At 40.2% G+C, this 24,566-nt stretch overlaps 1 protein-coding gene across 2 annotated transcripts in view; it reads right to left on the bottom strand.

The window, feature by feature from the left end:
* LOC128135195 (pinopsin-like) overlaps positions 1-24,566 on the bottom strand; it is a 93,993-nt gene that overhangs the window by 48,099 nt on the left and 21,328 nt on the right. For both annotated transcript variants that reach the window (XM_052773900.1, XM_052773899.1), the window contains exon 3: positions 14,967-15,292. In XM_052773900.1, the coding sequence (XP_052629860.1) occupies positions 14,967-15,292 (326 nt within the window). The remainder of the gene's footprint in view (positions 1-14,966; positions 15,293-24,566) is intronic.

Raw genomic sequence — 24,566 nt, 5'->3', positions numbered from 1 at the left:
AACATCCTGAACTTACTCAGCAAGCAATGGAGCTCAAAGCAAATCCATTTAGTTCTATATTGAGAAAATTCAAAATGTGCCAGGCTGACATGACTAAGCACCTACTGAGCCTTGACCATCCAGAGGCATGGAAGCACGAGAAGGGCAGAAGAGCTTTTTCACTACTGAATAGTGAAAGAAAACACGCAAAAAGAAAAGGCTCCCACGAGTAGCGTGCAATTAATAAAAGGCCAGATTGCCAACCACAGTTACAAATTTTCTTCATAAAGAGCTTAAAGATTGATGCAGAAAGGCCAGGTTGAAACAATGTGAAGGTCAGTTCTTTCAACTTGACATTTAGACTGAACTAATATCCTGAACTTGCTCAGCAAGCCAGAGAAAGTATCAGGTAAGGTCTTTAAAGGCTTTTAGTGAGTGCTTGCAAGCCATACCAATAGAGAAACTAGAAAGCGATATCCAGGTGAATTAGCTGAGTGAACTTTCCCAGGGATAGGTGTTTTTAAAGGCCCAGCTCCTACCGAAGGCATCATAGCAGAGCGCTACTGGTGTTTAAGGACAGCTATGGTCAGGAACTAGTGGCAATACTCATTCTATTTTCTGCGTAAGGCAATGGCTTATATGCAGTGTTTTACAGACTTCTATCCAGCCTTTTAGCATGTTCAATGGGATTGCTAACAGGAATAAAAAAATGCATATACTTCAGTGTTTGCCAGGTAGGGAAAGCTCCATTCATCATAGGAGTGTTTGCTCAATCTTTTTTTTTTTCTTTTAATTTAGGCTCTGAATATCTCAGAATATTTATGAATTTATTTCTTGTCTACTTCTGTGCAGGTTGGTTTTATTCACACTTTGTTTATATTTAGTCTTTAATAGGCCAGATATAAGTAGCAAGATCTCAGCTAAATGGAAATTTGTCTTTCCACATGTTTGGGGCAGTTTCAGGCGAAGTGTTACATTACCAGATGAAATGGATGTTACCGCCTTCTGAAACACCGCGATGTTGTGCCTATTCTGCCTCATGCGTGACTAGAAACAAAACAGTCCAATATTACTGAGATCCCATTAGTAAACACCTTACATGCTTTTTATTATCTGAGAAGCTGTTTAGTTGACAGATCTCCCATTTGAATTTAGATTACCACTCTTAAGTACAGCAGAAGGTCTGCAATATACCGTAAAGGCAGCCCTAGCACATGCTCAGCTGTGATTAATCTAGCAGCTTAGCAGATGTCAGTTGTACTGCTAAAAGTCAAACAATCACCCATTTGCTGTAAGCTCAGATGACTCTACCTCAAGCCAGAGACCGTTGTTCATTTTTTTAAGATGCATACGGTGTACACGTTTTAAAAGAAGAACCATGGAAAAAAAGATGCTTAACGAACAGGAAAGTGAAGCCTCAGACCCCTAAATCTTAAAAATTAAGAGTGAATGTTCATTCTTTTTACTTTTATACCTTGTAATAACAAAGGAAGAATGAATTAAGGCCACAAAGGGGACAGTAGTTAAGTTACAATGAAAACTGTATGAAATAAATAGAAAAGTTGGAGAGTCAATGGATTAAGTGTCATCTTCGTAAAAATAACTTGAGAAATAGAGTAATACACTTCATGCGTATTTCTGCAAAGAAAACATTGGCTACTTATGATCACATCTCCTTCCTTCCTATCATTCACCTGTCCAGAGGGATATTGATTTACTGCATAAGGATTCCTGAGATTTTTAAGCTGAAGGTCTCTATAAGTAAGCAGCTGACAAGTTCATCTGACAACTGCATTACTAGTGAAGAGGAATTCAAATGAAACGTGTGCCTGATAAGAAGAGGTGTAAAACTCTCTATGTGGTGTGATAGACCGGTATAATTTCTCCTGGGAAGGTTCAGACAAGCGCTCCTTCAGTGAAGGAGGCTCCCTGTAAAACTAAAGTGTCAGGTGCAAACTGGAAAGTGCCTGAACGGTATCTCTTTTCTTCCAGCAGGACCAGATGTTTTGAAGAGCCTTATGTTAGTACTTAATTAAAAAAAAAAAAAAAAAAAAAAGCCTCAAAAGCCTCTACTCTAAATAATTCCCGAGGACCGTTCTCACTCGGTGGAAGCTGCTCTCTGTTGGGGTGCAGCGTGTTCGCCCCGGACCTGCCCAGGCGCAGATGCCTGGTCTGCACAAGCTGCTCTGAGTCTTTGCTGCTGTCAAGGCAGAGGCACCAGTCCCTTCCTCCCACCCCAGCCTTGCCTTCCCCATCTTATCTCCCTGCTACGCGTTAAAAAAAAAAAAAAAAAAAAAAAAATTGATTGCCCCAGTGTTAAATCCAACTGAGTTACACTGGGTATTGAGTCCTGTAGGGTTATATTCTATCAAGGCTAGTAATTAAAGGCACTCAGAGTATTACCAATCTATTTTCATTGACTCAGATTAATAAAATGCTGCCTGAAATACAAGTCTGTGTGTTTAAAATATTATTGGCCCTGTTTCTGCCATCATTTTTCACTTGTGACAGTGGCCCTCACTTTACCATCAAGCCCACTGAAATAAGTAGAGCCAGCTGCATAGTAAGATACCTGTAAATTGAAGTATGACCCCAGTATTAATCTACTACAGAACACAGAAGCTAATTTCCACGGACTCACCGTGAGACAGAACCAAGTAGTGTGCAAAGCAGCAACAATTTAGTAAAGGGGAAGAATTCAATAAAATATCCTGGCTGTTTAATAACAAAGGAAAAAACAAGTATAGACCAAAAAACCCCAAACCCCTCTAATAATACTGATTTGGATTGTCCGTATGAATGTGACAGAACGCATCATTAGAATGTGAAAACTAGTGTGACTTTTCAACACTTCTTTGCAATACTGATGAGGCTCAGGAAGCTGAATACCAGTATTTGTACCTTTACCCTTGTTAAACCCCAAGGGCAACGAACTATTATGTGAATGGGAGAGCTGCACATTTATTACCATATCACGTCATGCATACTGAACAAGGTGGTGAAGATGGAGAAGGTGGAAAAAGGTTTAGGTAGAACCACAGAAACATTCTTGGCATTTTTTAAGCCGGCTGCACTGCAACAACAGAAGCGTTTCATTTGCAAAGAGGCAAATTACAGATCAGTTAAGGTCAAAATTATTCCTAGTGTGACATTTTTGCACTGGGAAACTGAATCACAAAAATGAAAACATCCTGTGGGAACATGCAAATTTGAGACATTTCTGGTGGTACCCAAGTTTCCCTGGGCTTCTCTCTTGTTCCTTGACAATATGCCTGACAGAGATCTAAAATGCCTGGGCTTTTAGTGCCTGGTTACCTCACAGAGCTATTTTGTTCAGGACGCTGGATCTCACAGGCATTTTATCTCATCGGCTCCAAGGATTTCCAGGCCCTTTTGTTCCACATCGTTTTGGCTAAGCAACCGTTGTACAAGGGCACCAGGACCCTGAGTGGTTTCAGGGTCAAGAGGAGATTATTTTATTTTTAACATCTGAATGTTCCAGTGGAGGATTATGTCAAAATAAAATACTGCTGATTGCCTGATCTGTGAAAAATAGTGAGGTTAAGATTTGTGTGTGTCCCCCGCCTCATTCAAGACAAGAAATCTCTCCATCAAAAACCTCAAACTGGGAAAAGACCAGAAAGTCTATTTCCCAACCAGCTCTATTTAAAATAGTACCCACAATTGTCTGCAGTCAAGGAAGAATGCCAGAAACTTAGATTCATGTGCACACAATGAAGTTTTTTATACAACAAACTGCCTTTAAGGAAGAAAAGAAAATTCCAGTTTTCTTAACACACACACATTAAAATTAAAATTAAACCTCCATGGAAAAAAAAGCCATGGAATAGGCACATATTTTTAAAAGCATGAATAGCTATGACTATACTACTAAATAAAACCACTCCACGAAGCAGAAGCTCTTGTCCCCGATCACCCATCCTGCTTAACTGTTGGCATCCTTACCTCCCCAGCACAGATTTGCCTTAGCACTCTCTAAGACGACACCCTCAAGCCACTACGTGAAAGGCAGAAAGCATCAGTGACAAGTCCCAGGAGGTGGCATGGCCAAGGCTGCACCAGGTTTGGCTCCCTCTTTTCTTCATCGTCCTCTGACTTGCGTCCGTAGACTTGCACTCACCAACACCTCTGCTATATAGATCAGGGCATGGCATATCAACTCTCAGCTCCACACTGCAAGAGCTGGAAGGCAGCCCTCCTGTCATTTCAGACACTTTGATTTGGGCAAATAAAGAAAATATGAACTACCATGTTTGAAGTCCACAGGGACACTATGTAAGGTCCAGAGGATGCTCAAGGCTGTGTAATATGGACGTAGGTAGCTTGTACCATTTGCTTCAAGGCCAGGGAAGGTCCCTGACCATGTAAAAACATGTCAACATTGAATATGCAGAGTTATCTGCGTGCATGCTCCTGCGTGCAGAGTCCACACAAGCACAAAAATAACCCATTTCTTCTGCTTCCAGAGTGTGTACGATTTGAAAGTGACCTGCCCACTTCACATAAATGTTAAGTATTAAAGTATATACTGTGAAGACAACATAACCTCACATCACTACCAAAATGTTGTACTTATTTAATCTGTTATATTCATATTACCCATGGGTTTGCTTCCACTGAAAATAAAAGTAGGTTTCATAGAAGAAGTATATACGTACCATTTAAGTCTAACTCCTTAGCAGGGTATATAATATTCACCATAAAAAAATATAGGATATAGTAGGTGATAAAAATATTAGAGTGTGAGTAGCAGTTGAGCAAAATTACACATAGGTTAGGCCACCTTAGCTTTAGTCAGATTAAGCTGAAGCTGTAGGATCAGAAAACCTTGGAGATGTAAGACAGAGATGAACTGGGCTTTCTCACCTTTTCGTTGTGGATGAAACAGCTTTAGTGCCAAGTAGCTAGGGAATCTAAATTTTACCTTATTTTAATTGTGGTAAAAAAGTACGATCAATCTCATACCTTCATATAGTTTAATACGTTTCTATTATTAAGATAATAAAAGCCTGACAGCTCAGTTGCATTCCTCTGGCCATAAACCTTGAATCCGTGTTTATGCAGAGGTTCTCATACAGATGTGCAAGTCATTCAGCTGAGCTAGCCAAAAAGTCATACCTAGCCAGCAGGATTAGAAACTAATGAAACAATAGATTAGAAACTTTGAAACCATGTTTGTTCTAGATTGTATGTATTTACTTTTCTTCTTTTACATGTTTTTGATTTTCATTCTGTAAGCACATAATCATCATTTGCATCCACTTCATATCTCAGTAGCATGCGGATTTGTCATGTCATACTGGCATGCCATTGCTCTTCACTACATGATTAAGTTCTCAGGTAAAATTCTTTCCCTCTATTACTGCCAGTGTATACTGCCTCAGGCGCTGTACCTTGAGCTCTCAAGATTTTCAGCAGTGAAAGCGGGGCTAAAGCAAGGAACTAATGAATGGTAATAGCTATTACAAATGTCCCTGGCCAAATCCTGTAGTTGCAAGTAACACAGGACTAACGTGGAGGTGGAATAAGGGTGGAAAAAGCCAAGCAAACATCTTCATTAACCCTCTGCTCCACCGGGAAAAAAACAGAGCTACATTTTGGACTGTGACTGAATACTTCGCTATATACGTTATGGTTTACGTGCGGTGACCCGAGGCTGTCTGCTTTGACTTCCCACCCGGACAGCAGCGGCGGGGTCCGGCATAAGTACTCTCACACAACGGCACGGTTAATGTGATATCAAGCGCGTGGTGGTCACCAGAGAAGGAAGCCCTTCGGCATGGCACATTTGTTGTTTTTTCACTCCACAGCAGCGTCCCTTTGCAGATACACCCTCAGAAGTGTTTCTCTGGGGGACGATGCCACAGTGCTAGACGGAGGACAATTTATTTTGCTCCAAGCCTTCTGGCAGGGATTCTGCCTGAGGTCACAAGTTGGTCTCTTAAGTGGAGTCAAACCACAGGAGAGTAAGTAAGTGTGGCTCAGTTGTCAGTGCTGAAATGTAAGGACACAAAACCACATTCTTTACCCTGCAGAACACTCTTCTGTACATTCAGCCTTTCCAGTTGTGTAACTGGTGAGCAAACAAAAAATCTTATGTTTTTACTTACCAGGAAAAACCTTTACTAAAACACCCCCTGAACTGAGACATCGTGAGCGCTTGGTATTGATGTACACCATTTGCCGTAAACTGAAAGACTTGTGAGACCACAGCCTATTCTTTATGGACATAATGCATCCAGAGATTAAAGCATCAGATCTTAAATTTCTATTAGCTTGTTATTAAAGTTTGTGACAGGCTTATTTCCTCCCTAGTTTATCTAAAGAATGAAAAATGGCAAACCCAATGAAATCCTATTTTCTGGCCAGCCATTAACTTGATTTACAATGAATTTGTACAGTGCCTGATTTATGCCAACGTTGTATTACTGCTTCTCTGCAAAATACAAACAATTAACTAATGATTTATGCTTATGCAAGCACAGGGGAAAGAAGATCATAATCTTTTCTTGTGCCTGTTTCCCTTCCAGCATGCTTAGACCTCAAAAAATGAAGACTACTCTGGTCACAAGTGTTTCAACAGTCAATCAACACTTTTTAATTAGAAATACAGAGAATAACCCTGAGTGAACATACCCATCACCCATGAGTTAGACATGTGTCTATGCAAGACCTGACCGCAGCTGAAGTCTCTAAATACTTTGAAAGGTATTTTTCATTGGATCGACTCACCATACCTTTACTCTCCTAAAAGCTGAGATGCTGAAATTACAAGCCTTGCAGCTACACACAAAGAAAAAATGTTAGCTATCTCCTTTATTTCTCAGGGTTTCACAGGGATTCGCATTTTTCTCCGCTGTTACAGAAAACGCCGGATTTTGTGCCCTAGGGACAGACTCCTTCAATAAAAATTACTATTAATGTAGTGCACAAAACTGAAATCTTTTTACAGTTGCAAGCGGCGAACCCCAAGAATCAATGCTATATTTATAGTGTCTTCATGATAGCTACATAACAATCTTTCACCTCCTGGGCAAAGCCTAATAGTTATGAAAGAGTACAAGAATAAGTTAGCTCTTTAAAAATTAAGCATGCTCATAAATCTTCCTCTGAGCTAATCAAAGCAACTTTTTACTCCAGCAGGCTTCCCATTTGGAGAAAAAAAAAAAACCAACCAGCTAACAGGAATAAACAGTGCTTGCTTCATTGTAATATCCTTGAACAGAAATATAACGATAGAACTGCCTGAAATATGAAATGCTGACATCTGAAAATTGTTTATGAAAGTGAAAACAAGGATTTTTATAGTCCTCATGAAATGAATGCCAAAATTCAGTGTCAAAATGCTACAGATTTTGTTTCGATAGTTATTCTATGCTTGTATTTTATATTATGACCTGGCATTAAATAACAATGACATAATGGCATAATCATTTAACTATCATACCATTTTTTGGAAGATCATTGAAAACAGGTACCTTTTTAAAAAAATAAATTATTGATACACTGTACCCTCTTTTCAAGATGGAAATGTTTCCTTGTTTGGTTGTAATACAACGATTTACTACTTTTAAGTGGGACTCATCTCACATGTCTGCAGCTGACAAAAGTTGTCTGCTTTGGGAGAAACCTTCCTGGATGTGACTTTCTTTCTCTATTCACTACAGAGGGAATGTAGACAAAAATATTAGACTACATAGATGCTGAAAATGCCTTAAATTCTCACAGTTCTCAATACTACATGCTTTCCTTCTGTAGAGTAGGAATAGTAATATCATCTCTACAAAGCATTGGAAAATCTGTATATTTAGGCATTTTCAAACTGTCAAAGGAAAAATTTTATGGAAGTCTCTTCACTGAAAGAATGAAGGAGGAGATCTATGTATGCAAAAAAATGCGATCAGGGTAAAGGAGAAAAAGGAAGCAATGGGACTTATGGTCTGGGAAAGACGAGAGTGGTTATGGAAATGATCAGAAAAATTTTAAACAAAGAGTTGATATGCTAAGAATTTTATATTTATGTAAGACCATTTACAGATTGTGACCTGATTCTAAACAGATTACATATTCAACAGAATTAATTAACTTCTTGCAAAATGGCGAGAGCAATTGTTGTTTGCCTTTTTTTTCCAATATTCCATGACTTTTTTATTAATAATTTTCAAAATAGCAGTCCCAGATACCACCTCACCTACAGGATTCTGAGAAATTTCATCATGACAGAAGTCAAGAAAACTTGAGAATAACCAGATCTTCAAAGAACTAATCACTGATACATACTATATGCAGCCCAACGGATTTCAGTGCTGCTCTTCTTTGAAACAACAACAAAAAGGTAGCTGCTTTGCTTTTCTACTTGAGAGATTATCTACAAATTCAGATAAAACATATTGTTATACAGGAATGTCAATTGCTCTCATAATTTAAAGCCCATTCTTCTACCAAAAATCCCAAATCAAACAATAAAACCGCATGTCCTGAGCGTTGTTACCACAGAATGTTTCTGTTATTACAGAATCCAAAAAATGGCCTGTTACCAGCTTTGTATTTTAGCTGTGCAGTGGCCTGCACATGTAGAATTTGGGAAAGGTCAAACAACTGCCCAGTAAGGAGATGTTGAATATTGACTGCTGTGTGCCATTTGAAGGCTGGAGAGAAAACTTGGAAATACTAATATTGATGATTTTCTTGATGATACTGGTTATAAGCTATATGATTACATTACTTTGTAACTTTTGATAATCCAGCAGACCCCCTTCATTACATTTTGCTAAGATTTATTCCAATTGCCTCAGCCTAACATGAGACATATTTCAATTAAGTTCCCATATTCTCATGATGACGTGACAGAAAACATTCATAGAATCATAGAATCAGAATCATAGAGTCACAGAATGGTTTGGGTTGGAAGAGACCTTAAAGATCATCGAGTTCCAACCCCCCTGCCATGGGCAGGGACACCTTCCCCTAGACCAGGTTGCTCCAAGCCCCATCCAACCTGGCCTTGAACACTGCCAGGGATGGGGCATCCACAGCTTCTCTGGGCAACCTGTTCCAGTGTCTCACCACCCTCACAGTGAAGAACTTCTTCCTAATATCTAATCTAAATCTACCCTCTTGCAGTTTAAAGCCATTACTCCTTGTCCTATCACTACATGTCCTTGTAAAAAGTCCCTCTCCATCTTTCTTGTAGGCCCCCTTTAGGTACTGGCAGGCTGCTATAAGGTCTCCCTGGAGCCTTCTCTTCTCCAGGCTGAACAACCCCAACTCGCTCAGCCTGTCTTCAATTCATATGCAAATTGAATCTCTTTTTGCTTATGAATTATATGTAATTATTGTATCTTTATGGCAAGGTTTAAAAAGGAAAGGCAAAGTTATTTATCATTCTTCCTCTATACCACCAGAAGCTAGGAGAGAACGTATACATGAAGACCCAAAGGGAAGAAATAAAATTTATGAACACAGAGTAAAAAAATAACAAGATATGGTTGTCTAATGAGTATAGCTGACTGTCTGGGCATAGATGCAGTTAGGGTCAAACATACTTGAAATTAAGTCAAATCCCAAATATACTTAATCACATTTGAAAGAAAGAGAAGAGATAGAGGAACCAAAGGACCAGGTCTACATCATCTTCACCTGAATTACATTTCTTAGGACTTCTTTGTTCCATTAAATAACCAGAAAGATTTTGAGCTTTGCTTCTAAAAGAAGGCCTATGACTACAAACCTGTTTTTATTTAGGGCTTTTAGAAGATAGAGTTAATAGTACATAATTGCTTTATCAGTTTTCTCAACATAAGTCATAACTTCAGTGCCATCAAAGATAAAGTTTCAGAAAATCAAGTTTCTCTGTAAATAGACATACGAAATATATGAAAGAATGATGGAACAATTATTACTTTTCCATCCTACTCTTCGTATTATGTGAAGATAATTTCTTTTTGGTTTAAATCATTGAGTATTCTGCCCAAATGTGTTGCCTTCCTACAAACGATCATTTCCAAATAAGCTGGAGAACTGGAAACAGTCACAGGAGCAATCCTTCTACTTTATAATCCTTTCCTGACTACTTTAATGAACAATGATGCAGTAATTGTTTTTACAGATATTTTTTAACTGTTCCAAATAGTACAGACATAAAGCAGGATTAAGGAATCAGAAGTCATAAAATTCCACATCTCTTCTTTCCTTTGTCTCTCAGACTTTCTTTGCAGGCACGGGAGATTTCAAACCCACCCCTGTCGTTTATATCCAATGCTTTAAAAAAAATATACTAGAGTCAAAATCTCACCACACAGAATTCAAAATTAGTTTCTTCAGGTTTATAATCGAGTCACAACTTCACTCTGAGGCACTACTTCTCAAATAAGAGACAGAATTACTTTTCCCCCACTACATTTGATAATTTGAAGACTGGAAGAGGAGTAAAAGAGAGAGGACGAGGCAGCTCTCTGCAGCGTAATCCTGACTGTCCCCACTGCCCTACAAGGTGACAAGACTCAGAAAAGTTCAGGGGATGGGATAAAAAAAGGTGATCTGGTTCTCCTATGACACGTGGAAGTCAGAAATCATGTGGCACTTTTCAAAAGAAACAACAAAAGTCGCTGTAAAGGGAAATAGTCAGGTAATTCCATTACCTGAACCCACATTTTGGTCACTAGCTAAACTAGCAGTTTGTGAGGAAATAAGCATTAGTAGGTGCAGCACAGAGTGGAGGACAAGGCATACTGGTAAGGCCGACTTCTACCTCATATGGGTTAGTCTCAAAATTCTCATTGAATATTTTTTTCTTGTTTTTTTGTCAAAAACCAAAGTCAAAGTAGAACTGGAGCAATGACGTAAAAGAGCGTAACAAATGTTTTCTGACTCTACTTTTTCCTTGCTGTTCTCAAGTAAAAAGAAAAAAACCCAACACAGTAGTACTATCATATCAGGTCACAAGTCCATCTACTCCAGAACTCCATGAGACAGTGTGACCACTGGCCCTTTGCCCACTTTAACACACGGTCTGTTGCACTGAGCAAGAATTGCATGGTCAGATGCGTATTACGCTATGTGTTTAAGTCTTCGTGCTCTGCTTACGATCTTTTTTATTGTTTTCCACATCCTAGCTACACTCCGGAAAGAGCTGCTGAGCTTTGTTCAGGCACAACTTTTGATGAAAGAAGACTGGCGATGAGATGAGCCAAGATGAGAGGCTCCACAAAATCAATCTGAAAACTTTTCTTGAAACAATGTTCTGGGACTCTTCTTGTCCTTAGGCGGGATTTCTGTGTGCAAGTGGGAGATAATGCAGCCCGAAGAGATCTCTTTTAAAAGTTTTGCTAATTTTCATTAGGCTGGTTCATATGAGTTCTCTGGGCCCCTCAGCAGAGGATTTTAATAATATTGTGCCTTCTGCACTACAGCGATCACAATGCTAATCTCTGTAATTCCACATTTGGGAGGCCACTTTTCAAAGTGTAAACAACTGACACTGACTTTATAAAGAACATTTTTCCAGAGGGAACGCAATGGTAGAGTCATAGAGAAGCATCATAAGCCAAAAACTGAAAAAAAAAATTCTAATTGTACTAGGAGAAATAAACCATTCTCAGTTTCCTTCCCTTGTTCTGTAGAATGTGCATGAATAAAATATATGTGAATAATATTTTGTGGGGGAGAAACTTTGTCCCTTTCTACTTACAGGTATCAGACACATCATCTCTAAAGGAAAACTTAAAGAAGAAACTGAATTTCTGCATCTGCACGAATGGAAGAACAAGTTTCATAAAAACAGGAAAGAAGATCAGCATAAGTGAAAATATGGACTCAGAGGGAAGAAAAGTCTCATAAAATATTTGTGTTTCTCTATGTCTTGAAATCTGATGCACTGCCAAGTTCCCTAACAGCTTCTGAAACCACAGGCTTTCCTTCAGCTCTTTGTTTTGAGCATTATTTTGCTTAGCATTTCTGAAATGCGCTCACTATTCAGAGCTAGTATTTCCCTCCTCCGTGCAAGTTGTACCAGGACAGCAGCAAAGACCATCTGCAGAACCAAACTCAACCCTCCAGATAAAGCCATTCTGGAAAAAAGCCCATACCTTTATAGAAGATAACTTGAGCAATTCCTAAGGGTCTTTGAGCTTGATAAATGGCAAGAGCTCTGAGAGAATAATACAGTCATGTTGTAATACTGTTTAATGGCATTTGCTGTTAACATTATTCATACAGGGATGCTATTGACTTGAAATTCCTTGAAAAGACAATCTTTTATAAAAGCTGTATTACTGAAATCCTTGTGCCTTTTACCATTACACAGATTGCAAATGACTTCACAGGATTTATTAGTGCCTCGAGTGAACAAATGCTACAGCACCTAAAATTTAGAGAAGAAAAAGAGAAAAGCAGACCTATAATTACTGTCCCTGCAAAGAGAAAATGCAGGCACTGTGCCAATTCTTGCATTAACTGTCCCAAATCTATTAAGATATTTCTTCCACCTCAATTAATTTACATTGCAGTATTAATAACAGCATAACTTCTGCACTCTTGATCTCAGGGTGCAATACCATTAACGCTACAATGCTCTAACATAAAAACTTCTAGGTATCTTGCAAAAATATGAAATGCATATTTTAGAAAATTTACCAAGCAGCTGAAGCTGGGATAATGCACTAATTATGTTTGCAATGCTCCCACATTTCTTCTAATATATTACTCACTACACAGAGGGTCATAGAAGGACTTTAATCTATGAGGCCAGAATATTGCAAGATAAGGAATTTTTTGCCCCTACCAGAAGGTAACAGTATTGCAATGGATGTAGTAACCCCTTTTAACTTTTTTTTTCATTAGTCTACCTACTCTTTGTAGTTTTATGTAAGAACTGCTATACTTTTATTTGTGTATTGCTCATCTCTTCCTCCAGTTTGAAACATGACATAATTTAGGATTTCATAATTTACCCTGTTTATTACAGAATAGTTAGAGGACCTCAGACCGAAGGAAAGAAAGTCTGCATTTCAGTGACTGTGTCATGATACGGTCTTTGGAAATTTATATGTATGTCACAGGAAATGTATAAAATGCAAGATTTCAGGATTACAGTACTGGAGGTATGTACATCACAGAAAGCTGAGGACTGATGAGTTTTCTGATTAAGATTCTTTTTGCTGAAATACAACTTCTCAAGGAAATCTTTTACAAACACCAGGAAAGCATTAGATATTTTGTGTAAGAATTTAGGGTTTAGCTATTCAAGACTTCACAAATGCTTGGGCAGCTGTTACAACCCTTAGTCATAACAACTTTAGAGAGGACATACAATCTAATCCTCACTGGAGTTTCTTTGCATTTAACAAGCAACAGTTTCCTAAGACCTACAGGTTATGCAAGATTGGGTTCGATTCTTTTTCACCTCCACCATTTACAAAATTTCTCAGGGCTCTCTAACCTCAGCATCCCAGAGGCCTCCTCATTAGTCTCAAAAGCACAGAGAGAATGGAGGAGAGAGGATTGTGGAAAATGCTATTCCTGCTCCCATTTTTTTCTCTGGACAGTCAATTAATCGACCAACCTAGTCTTCCGCCCAGTCTACTCAGTCTTCATGTCTAAATACAAAATGGCTATAGATTGCACATATCTCTTCTATGATACTACTACATTCAATATAACTGAATTAAAAAGAAAGGTGAATAAAATAACACAAGTCTACATTTAGAACTAGAAGCTAAAGCACATGCTACAGAAGCTTCATCCATACAAGTATTTGTGTGTTGTGGGTGATGTCTGTTGCCAGGAATGACAGTGAGGGCTGAAGGAAAGAAGAGACAGAAGTTTAAGTCATATCATCTGCATTATTAGTAGTAGCACATGTTCCAAGACCCTGCTCCTTTCTTTAAGGTGATGGTAAAGGATACTGCTGCCCAGGGACCAGATATGGTCTGCAACTTCACTTTAATTTTTTTCCATATTACTACTGCACAGCATTAAGAGGAGTACTAATGTGTGATTCATCACAGGGATTTTACTGGCCTGCTCAGCACTCAGCCAGGAAAAGATTTCCCATTTGGGCTTCAAGTGTTCTGAAAGTTTTGACAAATCATGTAAAAGGCAGGACCTTAATTCCTTATGACTAATCAAAAGTAAACTACATCCACTTTAATTCTGTATGAGAGCCTCTATTTAGGGATTTACGGCTTTTTTTTTTTTTCCATTTAACACCTTTAGTTAATTCATCTGGACATTTTAGAGAATTGCTTTTTCGAGAATACCTATACACTCATTCCTTTCTCATTGTTCATCGTTAAACCATTTCGTTGCTGTCCCAAGAGTATTCAGACTTCACAATACCACACCGCCTGGCAGGGTCTTTTAGAACATTCATTTTGGAATATCCGCAGTACCCCTTAAACCAGTCAGATGAGCGTCGGCGTAGTAGCAGTCGTAGTAGTGGTGGTAGTAGTATTTAAGGAAACTTTTAAATGTGGCCTAGAATTACAAGGAGAAGCTGATCCCTGGGATAACTCCGCAAATTGCAATAGAACCAATAGAACTCCATTACTGTAGAGTTAGGTCTCCACAGATTAAGAAGCAGTTATTATTAAAATGTCACGATCGAAACTGAGGAAGAAATATTTGCATGGATGTCTTATTGCTAGACAGGTAAACCTGTGTTGGCTTCATTACAAATGCAACCTTCACCCAGATATGCTGCTTTTCCTAGAACGTAATATTTTCAAACCACAAAGTCAGTACCCATATGGCTGTTATCTGGTTGTTCTAACTGTTTGGAGCTCTGGAGTACGAAAAAACTTGGTGAAGACCTCCTGCCCCTTCCTTCAGGCTTTCTGTGGTTTTTTCCATTTGGTTTTGCTTTGTTGTTTTGCTCTCTATCATCAGGGCTTCCAAACTCGATAGAAGAGAAATGCAACATAACGTCTAAGAGCAGTTTGCACTATCAATAGCATACAGCAGCTTACCTGTTTAACAGCGTAAAGGAGGCGACCGTAGCAGTACATCATGACCATCACAGGGATGACCAAGCAGAATATGAAGAGACAGATGATATAGGACGTGGACTCGGCTGACTCCGAGGACCAGCGTACCGAACAGCTTGTACCCGCACCTTCCACCCCGTAACTGCTCCAACCGATCAGAGGTGGCACGGTCCAGACCAGGGAATAAATCCACGAACCGCCGACTGCCAGCAATGCCTTCTGGTAGTCAGCACTGCGCTTGTTGCACAGGGTGAGAGTGCTGTAGCGTTCATAGGACAGGACAGCCAGGGAGATCAGGGACACAATGCCTGCAACGAACCAAGCAATTTAAATGCTTACTTTCGTTATTTTGTGCAGTATCCATTTTAAACCCCAAGAAATGAGACGCTTTTCTCACTATTACATATTTGAAGCAACAGTGAAAACTATTTCCATTATTCTCTATGCTTAAATCCCCACTGGACCTGGTTGCTCTGTCCATCATGTCAAATTTTGTTTAACTCCTATTTATCTTATATTGGAAGATTTTCATACTTGAGAGCTATTCCTCTTCTAGGCAAGTTTTCAGATTTAGCTGTTTTAGTATTACCCAGGGGAAATCCATTTTCTACATGAACTAATAAAATGTTGAAAGATTCCCTTGCTCAGAAATATTCAATTTTTAACATCCATGAGCATTTTCAAATATTGCATTCACTTTTATACATGCAGAAGGCTTTATATTCAAGATTGGGAGAGCAAAAATTAAAGTTTTGCACTTCTGCCCCATCAGCTAGACATAGCTTCAGTTCTGACCACCTGTATATGGAAGCAACAGACAACCCTTGGCATGAGTGTGATATGGCAGGTCGTAACTTTACATATACATCACATAATCAGTCAAAAAGTGATTTAGGTTAATACTGAGCTCTAGGTGTCAGAGACCAGTTATAACCTCCAGTGGAAGATTCAAAAATCTGGGCTGCAGGACATTTCCACTCTCAAGGTTCAGGGTCCTGACCCCCTCTACAAATCTTTATGGATTTGCATGGCATGTTCTTAGTCATGACTCAGTGGGGATTTTTTTTCTATTTCCTATGTTTTTGTTCTCCTTGCAGCTTCCTTACAGTTCTTGGTGACACAACATTGGATACTACTTCCCACGATTTATGACAGAAGGAACTTATTGCAAGAACTGTAACACCATCTCTTCCCATGGGTTACAGGCCCCTCCTTTTGGTCCCGTAAGATGAAAAACCTGAATAGCCCTATGTCAATCCAGCTCTTTCCAGGAAATTTTTTTCTTCATCCTTGCCATTAGTAACAGCCAACTATACAGTAGCATTGAGATCCAGCCTGCCAAAATTCTCTTGTTTTGAGTGGTACCTACTTCCAGCAAATCTGTTAACAAAAAAAAAGATGATCTTCAGGGGAATCCACAGCTGTAATCCATTTTTTTTCCCCATTTAACTGTCAGCTTATCCTACAGCTCCTTCCCAGGTGCAGGATGAAGGTGAGTCAGAGCCTCCCCTGGGGACAGCACCAGTCTGTCCCATACCTGGGCAGCCCCCCCCCCCCCACAGGGCACAGCAGGATGCTCTCCCCAGGCACAGCATCTTGCTTTTCTTTCCCCCACAATTCAGTCACTCATCTCCTAGTCAGCTGAACGCAGGTGCAGCTATTCCTGCCATCCTGACAGCAATTTGCAGTTACTTTGTGCAGAGCTGGGTACGGCAAAGGAGCCAGGGGGGATGCAAGCACTGCTTGCTGCAATAGGATGCCTTATTTCTCAGGGGAAGAGAAGGCAAAAAGGGGTGAGGAGAAGGCAACTTCTGATGAAGAAAACATCTTTCTTGTTACAAGAGCCTACTAAATCATTTTGGTTATATTAATGGGAAGTCAGACCTAAAAAGTAGATACACTTACAGCTGGAAAATGACACAGCTCCACTAAACTCAACTGAATTATACAGTTTAAGAGTTTAACTTTAACCTATTTTAAGGCTAGACTGTTTTAGAGGCAGTGGAGACTTTCTGATCATCCTTCATCTAATCTTGATTTCCTACATAACACAGCTCTTGAAAGCCCTTGGCCGTAATTCCTGCGTTAAACACATATCTCAATACAGAAAAAAAAATAGCGGGTTCTGAATTACAGACTCAAGAACAAAGAATCTACCACTGTCTTCTCACTTCCAGCCCACACTTATTTAGCTTCACCGTGTTAGCATTGCCTCTTTCCATGCTTTTATCTGCTTGACTAAAGAGCTTCTTGCTATCAAAAACATTTAGCTCATGTAGGTGCCTAAGGCAAAAATCCAGATTTTACATTTGAAATTTAGGCCTCAGTAAGGTGATATAGATCTATTCATGCATTTCAGATTACACCATCACAGCCACTTGGGAACAAGAAATCTCTGCCCTCCCAGCTGAGTGCTCTACAGCAAGGTTATATTATTTTTGCTTTACCTCTGATGGCGACTGAGGGCACTATGTCCCTATGCCGACGAGATGGCAGGTGAGATGTACTTTTGTTGAGAATATCCTACAGTCCTGCGGGTGCGGTGTTGCCTAGAAAACCGAAATGGGATATGCAAACTTCCCTAGCTCAGGGCCCTGCTCCCTGGACGGCTGCTTTAGCCATTGGGCTGGCAGCTCTGCCTGCTCATCCCCATGGCTGGGCTACTGCCCAGCAGCTTCTCATGGTTTATATTGTCACGATTTACAGCATTCGTTTACACTTCTTCACATTTTTGCTTACTGCCTAATATGAGAAAGATGCTCAGCTTTTCTCATGATGGTATTTGTGATGGATGGCTTTATGGAGCGGATCTGAAGATAACTGGCCATGAAGACAGTATTGCTCGCTTGGAGCCAAAGAAGAGTCCTGTCTTTAACTGGCATAGAATTAATGCTCAGTTATTAAATTAGGACCATGGCGATGTCAGTAAAAAATAAATCAAATATTAGCAATCAGACAAAACCACAAAAGTTTCCTTTAAATTATAGCAAATCATTTTTCTTTTCTACAGAGAAGAAAATTGCAGAATCTTAATTACACACCTCGGCAGGAGCCATTTCATCTTTACTCACTTCTTATTACTGAGTTCCACTGACATGACACAATCTACATTTTCCTCTGGAGGACAAGAACTGTGTGTTCTGCTTTTGGCTGGGCTAGAGTTAATTTTCTTTCTAGTAGCTGGTATAGTGTTACAGTTTGGGTTCAGTATGAGAAGAATGTTGATAACACACTGACGTTTTCAGTTGTTGCTCAGTAGGGTTTAGACCAAGTCAAGGATTTTTCGGCTTCCTCTGCCCAGCCAGCAAGAAAGCTGGAGGGGCACAAGAGTTTGGGATGGGACACAGCCAGGACAGCTGACCCCAAACTGGCCAAAGGGATATTCCATACTATGTGAAGTCATGCCCAGTATATAAACTGGGGGGGAGTTTATATAAACTGGTCGGCAAGTGATGAGCAATTGCATTGTGCATCACTTGTTTTGTATATTCCAATTCTTTTATTAGTATTATTGTATTATTATTATTATTATTATTATTTATTATTATTTTTTTCCTTTCTGTCCTATTAAACTGCTCTTATCTCAACCCACGAGTTTTGCTTTTTTTTCCCAATTCTCTCCCCCATCCCACTGTGGGGGGGCAGTGAGCAAGCGGCTGCGTGGTGCTGCTTAGTTGCCGGCTGGGGTTAAACCATGACACTGTGATATATGGAATCCCAAACCACAAAATTTCAGAAAAAAATTAACATTTATCTTTTTCTTTTTGTCACAATAAGACTTTAAGGTCTGTGCTATACCTGAACTATTTAATATCACTGAAATTAACACCACTGTGCATTGACTTCTAATGCTTTTAAAACAACATGGGAAAAAGAGGAAAGCACTGAAGGGGTAGTTCATAAGAGATATTAAAAGTTAAATGAATTCAGTGTGGCTCATGTGGTTAAAATATACCAAACCAGGCTAACTATTTAGAAAAATGACAAATACTTTGAAAGAATGAAACTGGTGCTTTGAAAGACAGAAAATGATGAAATTAAGAACCATAAAAACCCCCACTTTTTTTCCAATAGTGAGATACATTCAATTGAATTGGCTGCGAGTAATGAAAACACCTATTACCCAGATGAGGAAGAAACACAAGCAACAGAGGCCATGGCAACCCTCTCTCCGTCTACTTAGTGTGAGCTTGCGCAGTGTACACAAAGTCACAAGATGTGCCCGGACCCTCTACGCCCCAACACTGCAGCTCCATCAACCTTGGTGATGAAGGACCTTCACCTTAACACAGAAGCCAAGACTGGACAAAGCCGGTATAAGATGCACATCAAGAAATAATCCTGTTCCAATATTGTGGTAGATTATCAGCTCTAATATCTCTGTTTGCTAAGAATATCCTCAGATTTTTCATTTTAAAAAGTCTTTTTTTTTTTATCTCACTCCTTTATCAGTTCAATAGCTGAATCCTGGGAAGATACCACTATCATTTGATCAATTATAGCAGATACACAGGCCTAATTTGTTGGACTGAAACAACATCATTTCATAACAAAGGCAAAACCAGGTTTTGCGTCAGTACTTAGTTTGACACAGGGTAGAAATAAAAAACAGGGATCAGGTGTGTAACAGTTAGTGAATGAGCTTCCAGCAAAAACCTGATTATTGCCTTGCCCTTTACTTGCCTTTCAATAGCACCCAGTATGATCTTCTCCATAATTTTTCCAGGTACTGAGGTTAGACTAACAGGTCCGTAGTTTCCTCGGTCTTCCCTCATGCCCTTCTTGTAATCTGGTTTCGATAAAGTAGAATAAAGTTTCTCGCTTTTCATTGTGCCTCCTATTTTTGTATATCAGAGTTTTCTTAATGTCATATGCGCTGAACTGTTGTGGCCTTTGCCAGAAATCCCGCCGTTATCTGGTATTCTATTTCACGCCCTATCTATTGCAGTCATAGGAATTAGTGAGAATCTCAGCTTTAAAACAAAAACCAATTAAATATTTCAGAATTATGGCTGAGGAAAAGACTTGAATGTAATCTCTATCATCTTAATAACTAGAAAACAAATTAAAAAAATTAATGTAAGTTATAAAAAGAAGAAAATAATTATAATTTTAAAGCTAGTCACAATGGTTTATGCCAACATTTCGTTCTTATTTTGCAGTAACATTTACGACTGGGTAGACTGCGTATATTAATTTCAAATGAGTAATGTTTTCTAAAATTGCAACAAAATTAAGTTCAGGAACGGCACATCTAAATAGAATTTGCCTCCAACAAATATTTAGGGCCTCAAGCTGGTACGTAGCCAAATAACTCCACAGGAGTCAATCACAGTGAGAAATGTAATTTGTTCCCCCAACATTTCATGCCTATACAGGAACAAAGCTGAGGTTCTCACTGAACAGTACTGAAAGATGACATAAATATCCACTGCAGATTGCATTACAGGAGCAAATAATTATTCAAATATTAACCACAGAAATAAGTGACTTTGAGACAAGCCGGGTCTGAGGCATGAGCCTTTCCTACACAGCAATTAGTTGGCAGTGAGTAGAGTGCAAGAAATTCAATTTCAACTCATAAAACAGGACAGGCATCCATTTATAGGACAACCATCTGAGACATTATCTATTATTTACTTCTATTAAAGATCTGTACATTTCTTCCTGGCAGCACAGCACAGAGTATGGCTCTAGGTAAAGGACACAGCAAATCACTGTTTTGCTCCCACGAGTCTCAACTAAGAGTGTTACATTTTCATATTAGTTTTTGCTGTTTTACACTGCTCACTGATGTAGCAATTGGAAATGGGATGCAGCTTGCCTGTGGTCTGTAGGTTATGAAAAACTGAGAATCCCAGCGATTCAGCGTACACTAGGTAAATGTTTTGAGTACTAACTTATGTATATTTGCCCTCTTACAGCTCCCGAAGGCCATTATCCTCCATCATGATCCTGGAGCATCACAGTTGCATGACGTAATATATATCCTGCACTGTATTTTGGATATCGAGGACCAGGGGCAATGAAAAGAAGCCACAGGTAAGCTTAGGCAAACTGAGCTTGGAGGAATGCAATAACACCTTCTTCAACAAGGTATTAATGGGTCAAAACTAAATGCAAGCTACCACAAAAGGCCAAGATGATTTTATCGCACCCAACCTCCACGCAGGCTGATTTTACCCACTCACAGTCACTCTCTCCCAGCTTTCATCCCCTCACACCCTCACAACCACAAGCACAAAGGTCTACGTTCAAGAGGTCTGTCCAGGATCTCTTTTGTGCAACAGGGAGAACAAGAGATTCCAGCTATCAGTTCATCAAACCTCTTGCTTATGGGTACCTCCCTGGCCACAAATTGGGTTTTGGACAGAGGTTTCACACACTTTAGGAGGTCACTGCTGCTACAAAGTGGTCCATTGCTTACAAATCCTGCCCACATGAACCTTGGTGTGTCTCGGACAAGGCTGCTGCTCCCCGTTTGCATTTCCTCGTCTGGAAAGTCCATCTGCCCGGAATACGCTCACCTGCACGGGCACCGTCTCTTTCACCGTGAGCTACGAGGGAAAGAAACGGCACGTGTGACGTGCTGCACCCTCGACGCCACGTTCCTCTCAGTGGGGTGCAGGGTCCTCTGCCGACGAGACGTCGTGCTCTGCTCTTATCAGCGCACAGTCCTTCAGGCTTGCCCAAGTCAACACGTGCTCGGTTTTACTGGTGGGAAGAGCGTTCTCCATTACCTGCACAGGCTGTTCTCACTCTTCTTCTGTGGTTTCTTCAAGTATTTACACCCTTTTCCCTTCACACGTCGGCCGTACCAACCTCAGGAATTCCACGGCAAGTCCCTAGACTTCCCAACGCCGCTGCAGCCCGCGGTCAGACCAAATCCAGCTGCCGAGACCGAGCTGGAGCGAGAGCCGGCTGCAAGTCCGGTGCGAGGCAGGGAACCAGAGTCCGCCTGGCCGTGCTGCTGCTGCGACCCAAGGCGTGGTGGAGCGCGCTGAGCACCCCAGGTGGGCATCAGACCATCCGCCGGCCACGTACGAAGCACAGGGGGGAAATCAAGGGGATAGTAAGTGCTGAGGTTCCCCCGTACCAGCTACAAACCCTGTGCTAACCCCAGAGGAACCTGCCAGCCGCAGAGGTTAACCAACAGCAACAGCTCAAATGGGTTGCTGAAGGAAGAGAAAACAGTGATGCTCCATATATTTACAAGACTCCGTACATATACATGTGTGTTTATATAATACCCATTACTATGAGGCAGCTTTAACATAATATCACGCACCTGGAAGAGGAAGAGGAGCATGAAGAGGCAGCTGGTGGGCTAGGACTCACCAAAAAGCATCCCTTGCACCCGTCCTGGTTGAAGCCTGGCCACCGTGCAGTGCTGAACAGTGAATTCGGCGAGACAGCAAACGAGAGAGAGCACAGTGCGGCGAGGACATTTGCAGGGAAGGAAGAAACGTGCTCTGGTCTCCGCTTGGAAATGCCGTGTTGGTAAATACCTAACACCAGCAGCAGGTAGGTTTTTCGGCAATGATGTCATGTGTCGTATGTAATACAGCTACGTTCCCTTCCCTCTAGTCCCTCAGGTTTCAGCTGATAAATCTGCTCCGTTAGCTGGAGAAGATGCTAAATTGCTCTGCGGCACTGCGAGATAGAGATAAGTAAGATATAAAAGGGTTTTGTGACAAAATGCATCCCAAGTTGGGAATATTGGGGAATCGTGTGCTGAGGTATTCTGATGTTTTTTCTGGCTGATGTCTTTCATCATGCTTGCCCAGGGACTTAGAGGTAAACACAGAACCACAGCAGTAAGGAACAGCCCTCTTCAAATGAAGGCTCTTACTACCTCAATTTTAAGGTTTCAATTTTAATTCCAAGTTGTGCTACTGAATGGTATTACATAAATATGTTATTGAGTTACACAAAACTAGTTTGATCAGTGACTCAGTGCTGTTTTCAAGGGAAATAACTTTCCTGAATTTCAATGAGAGCATTTCTATTAGCTCTCTATAGAAATAAACCACTCCACACATGGAAATGAAACACAAACAATTTAAGCACCTTAAAAGACATGACCTTTCCAACCACTTCTGTATCCCCTTAGAAGCCTTTCTGAAAACATATCCAAGTATCACGCCTCAGGGACTGTGCATGAAATACAATTTGTAGGTCTAGTATTCACAAGAGAGGTTTGGAAGCAGCAAGAGGGAAAAAAGCAACAAGCTCTCTTTCTAATGGTAGCTTAATCTTCAGGCAAAATTTTGTCGGCTCTGGGCCAAAGTACCTTACCTAACACCTGCCACAGCATTGGAGGCTTTATGAGAGTGCATACAGAGCTATCCGTCCTATCATCAGCTTTGTTTCCATCTTTTCTGTACTAGTTAATACTAATAAGCAAAACTACTGGGCTCTGCTTACCTTAAAGTCAAAGCATTTCTTCCACAAAAATAGAGTAATTTCCACCACAGCAGTTGCTGCCATCAGAGACTTCCTTGCAGGTGAGGAGGTAAGAATATTATAATGATAAAAGCAGAAACTTTCAAAAGCTGACTCACTGGGCAGAAGCAGGGGAGCATTTCTGTAATTTGTTGACCTGATCACTGACCTCACAGCATATGCACTTTTGCAAAAAATCAGAAACTATTGAGGCACAGCATCACGGGGAAAGAAAGAACAAAACTTGTTAATTGTTTTTTAAAAAAACCAAACATATTCCATTTTACTTTCTAGCTCTGAGTCTTATAACACACATTTGACTCCTACAGTCAAGACACAGAAAAACCTATCTCATATACAGTCTCCAGTGAGGTTCTGGAGGTTACATCTCCTCTTCTTGCATGATACTGGAATTGCCACAAGTGGCAATGAGAATGTTGATCAGCCTGCAAAATCTGGGATAGGCAGCCTGGAACAAAACAAACTCAGCTAAACTAACAGAACGCGGTTAAGTTGGTTAAGTTAGTTAACAACTTCCACAGCCACTGGTGCTAGTGGGAAAGTAGCATCAAATGAGCAAATGTGAGAGAGTAACGAGTGAGAGATTGTGAATATGGGATTTCACAAAACCATTTTTATCAAGGGTTGGGATTTTTTTTTTCCTTTTTTTGAGACGAGAAGCACAAATGAATATTCAGAAGAGATGCAAAGAGGTCTGGAGAGTGGCAGACATATGTGGCTGCTGTTCCTTCCTCGCTAGCCCCCAGAATATTATCCACTTCCTCCTTTTCCCTCCCAAACAAAAAAGAGACACATATTTTATGGGCCAAAATCCAGCTGCCAAAAGATTTTGGCAGATGACCCCAACCATTTCCAGAGTTAAAAAGAAAGCCAGCTGAACCTAGAAGACTTTCCAGAGTTAAGATGAATAGACTCAAAGTGAGCACTGGCCTTGGCAGACATCCAACCAGTACGAGCCTGACTTGCTTGAGCTTTACAGCTCAGTATCTACACTCCAGTGAATAAACAAATCACAATAAATCATTTTATGATACAGCAAAATCACAATGTGTATATAACAGCTCCTGATAAGTTCAGGGCTAATATAAATGATACAAAGGGCAGAGCATTGCATGG

This window comes from Harpia harpyja, chromosome 22, assembly GCF_026419915.1.
Source record: "Harpia harpyja isolate bHarHar1 chromosome 22, bHarHar1 primary haplotype, whole genome shotgun sequence".
Classification (NCBI taxonomy): Eukaryota; Metazoa; Chordata; class Aves; order Accipitriformes; family Accipitridae; genus Harpia; species Harpia harpyja.
Note: the sequence above shows the minus strand (reverse complement) of the source record. Positions and strands in the feature narration are given on the sequence as shown.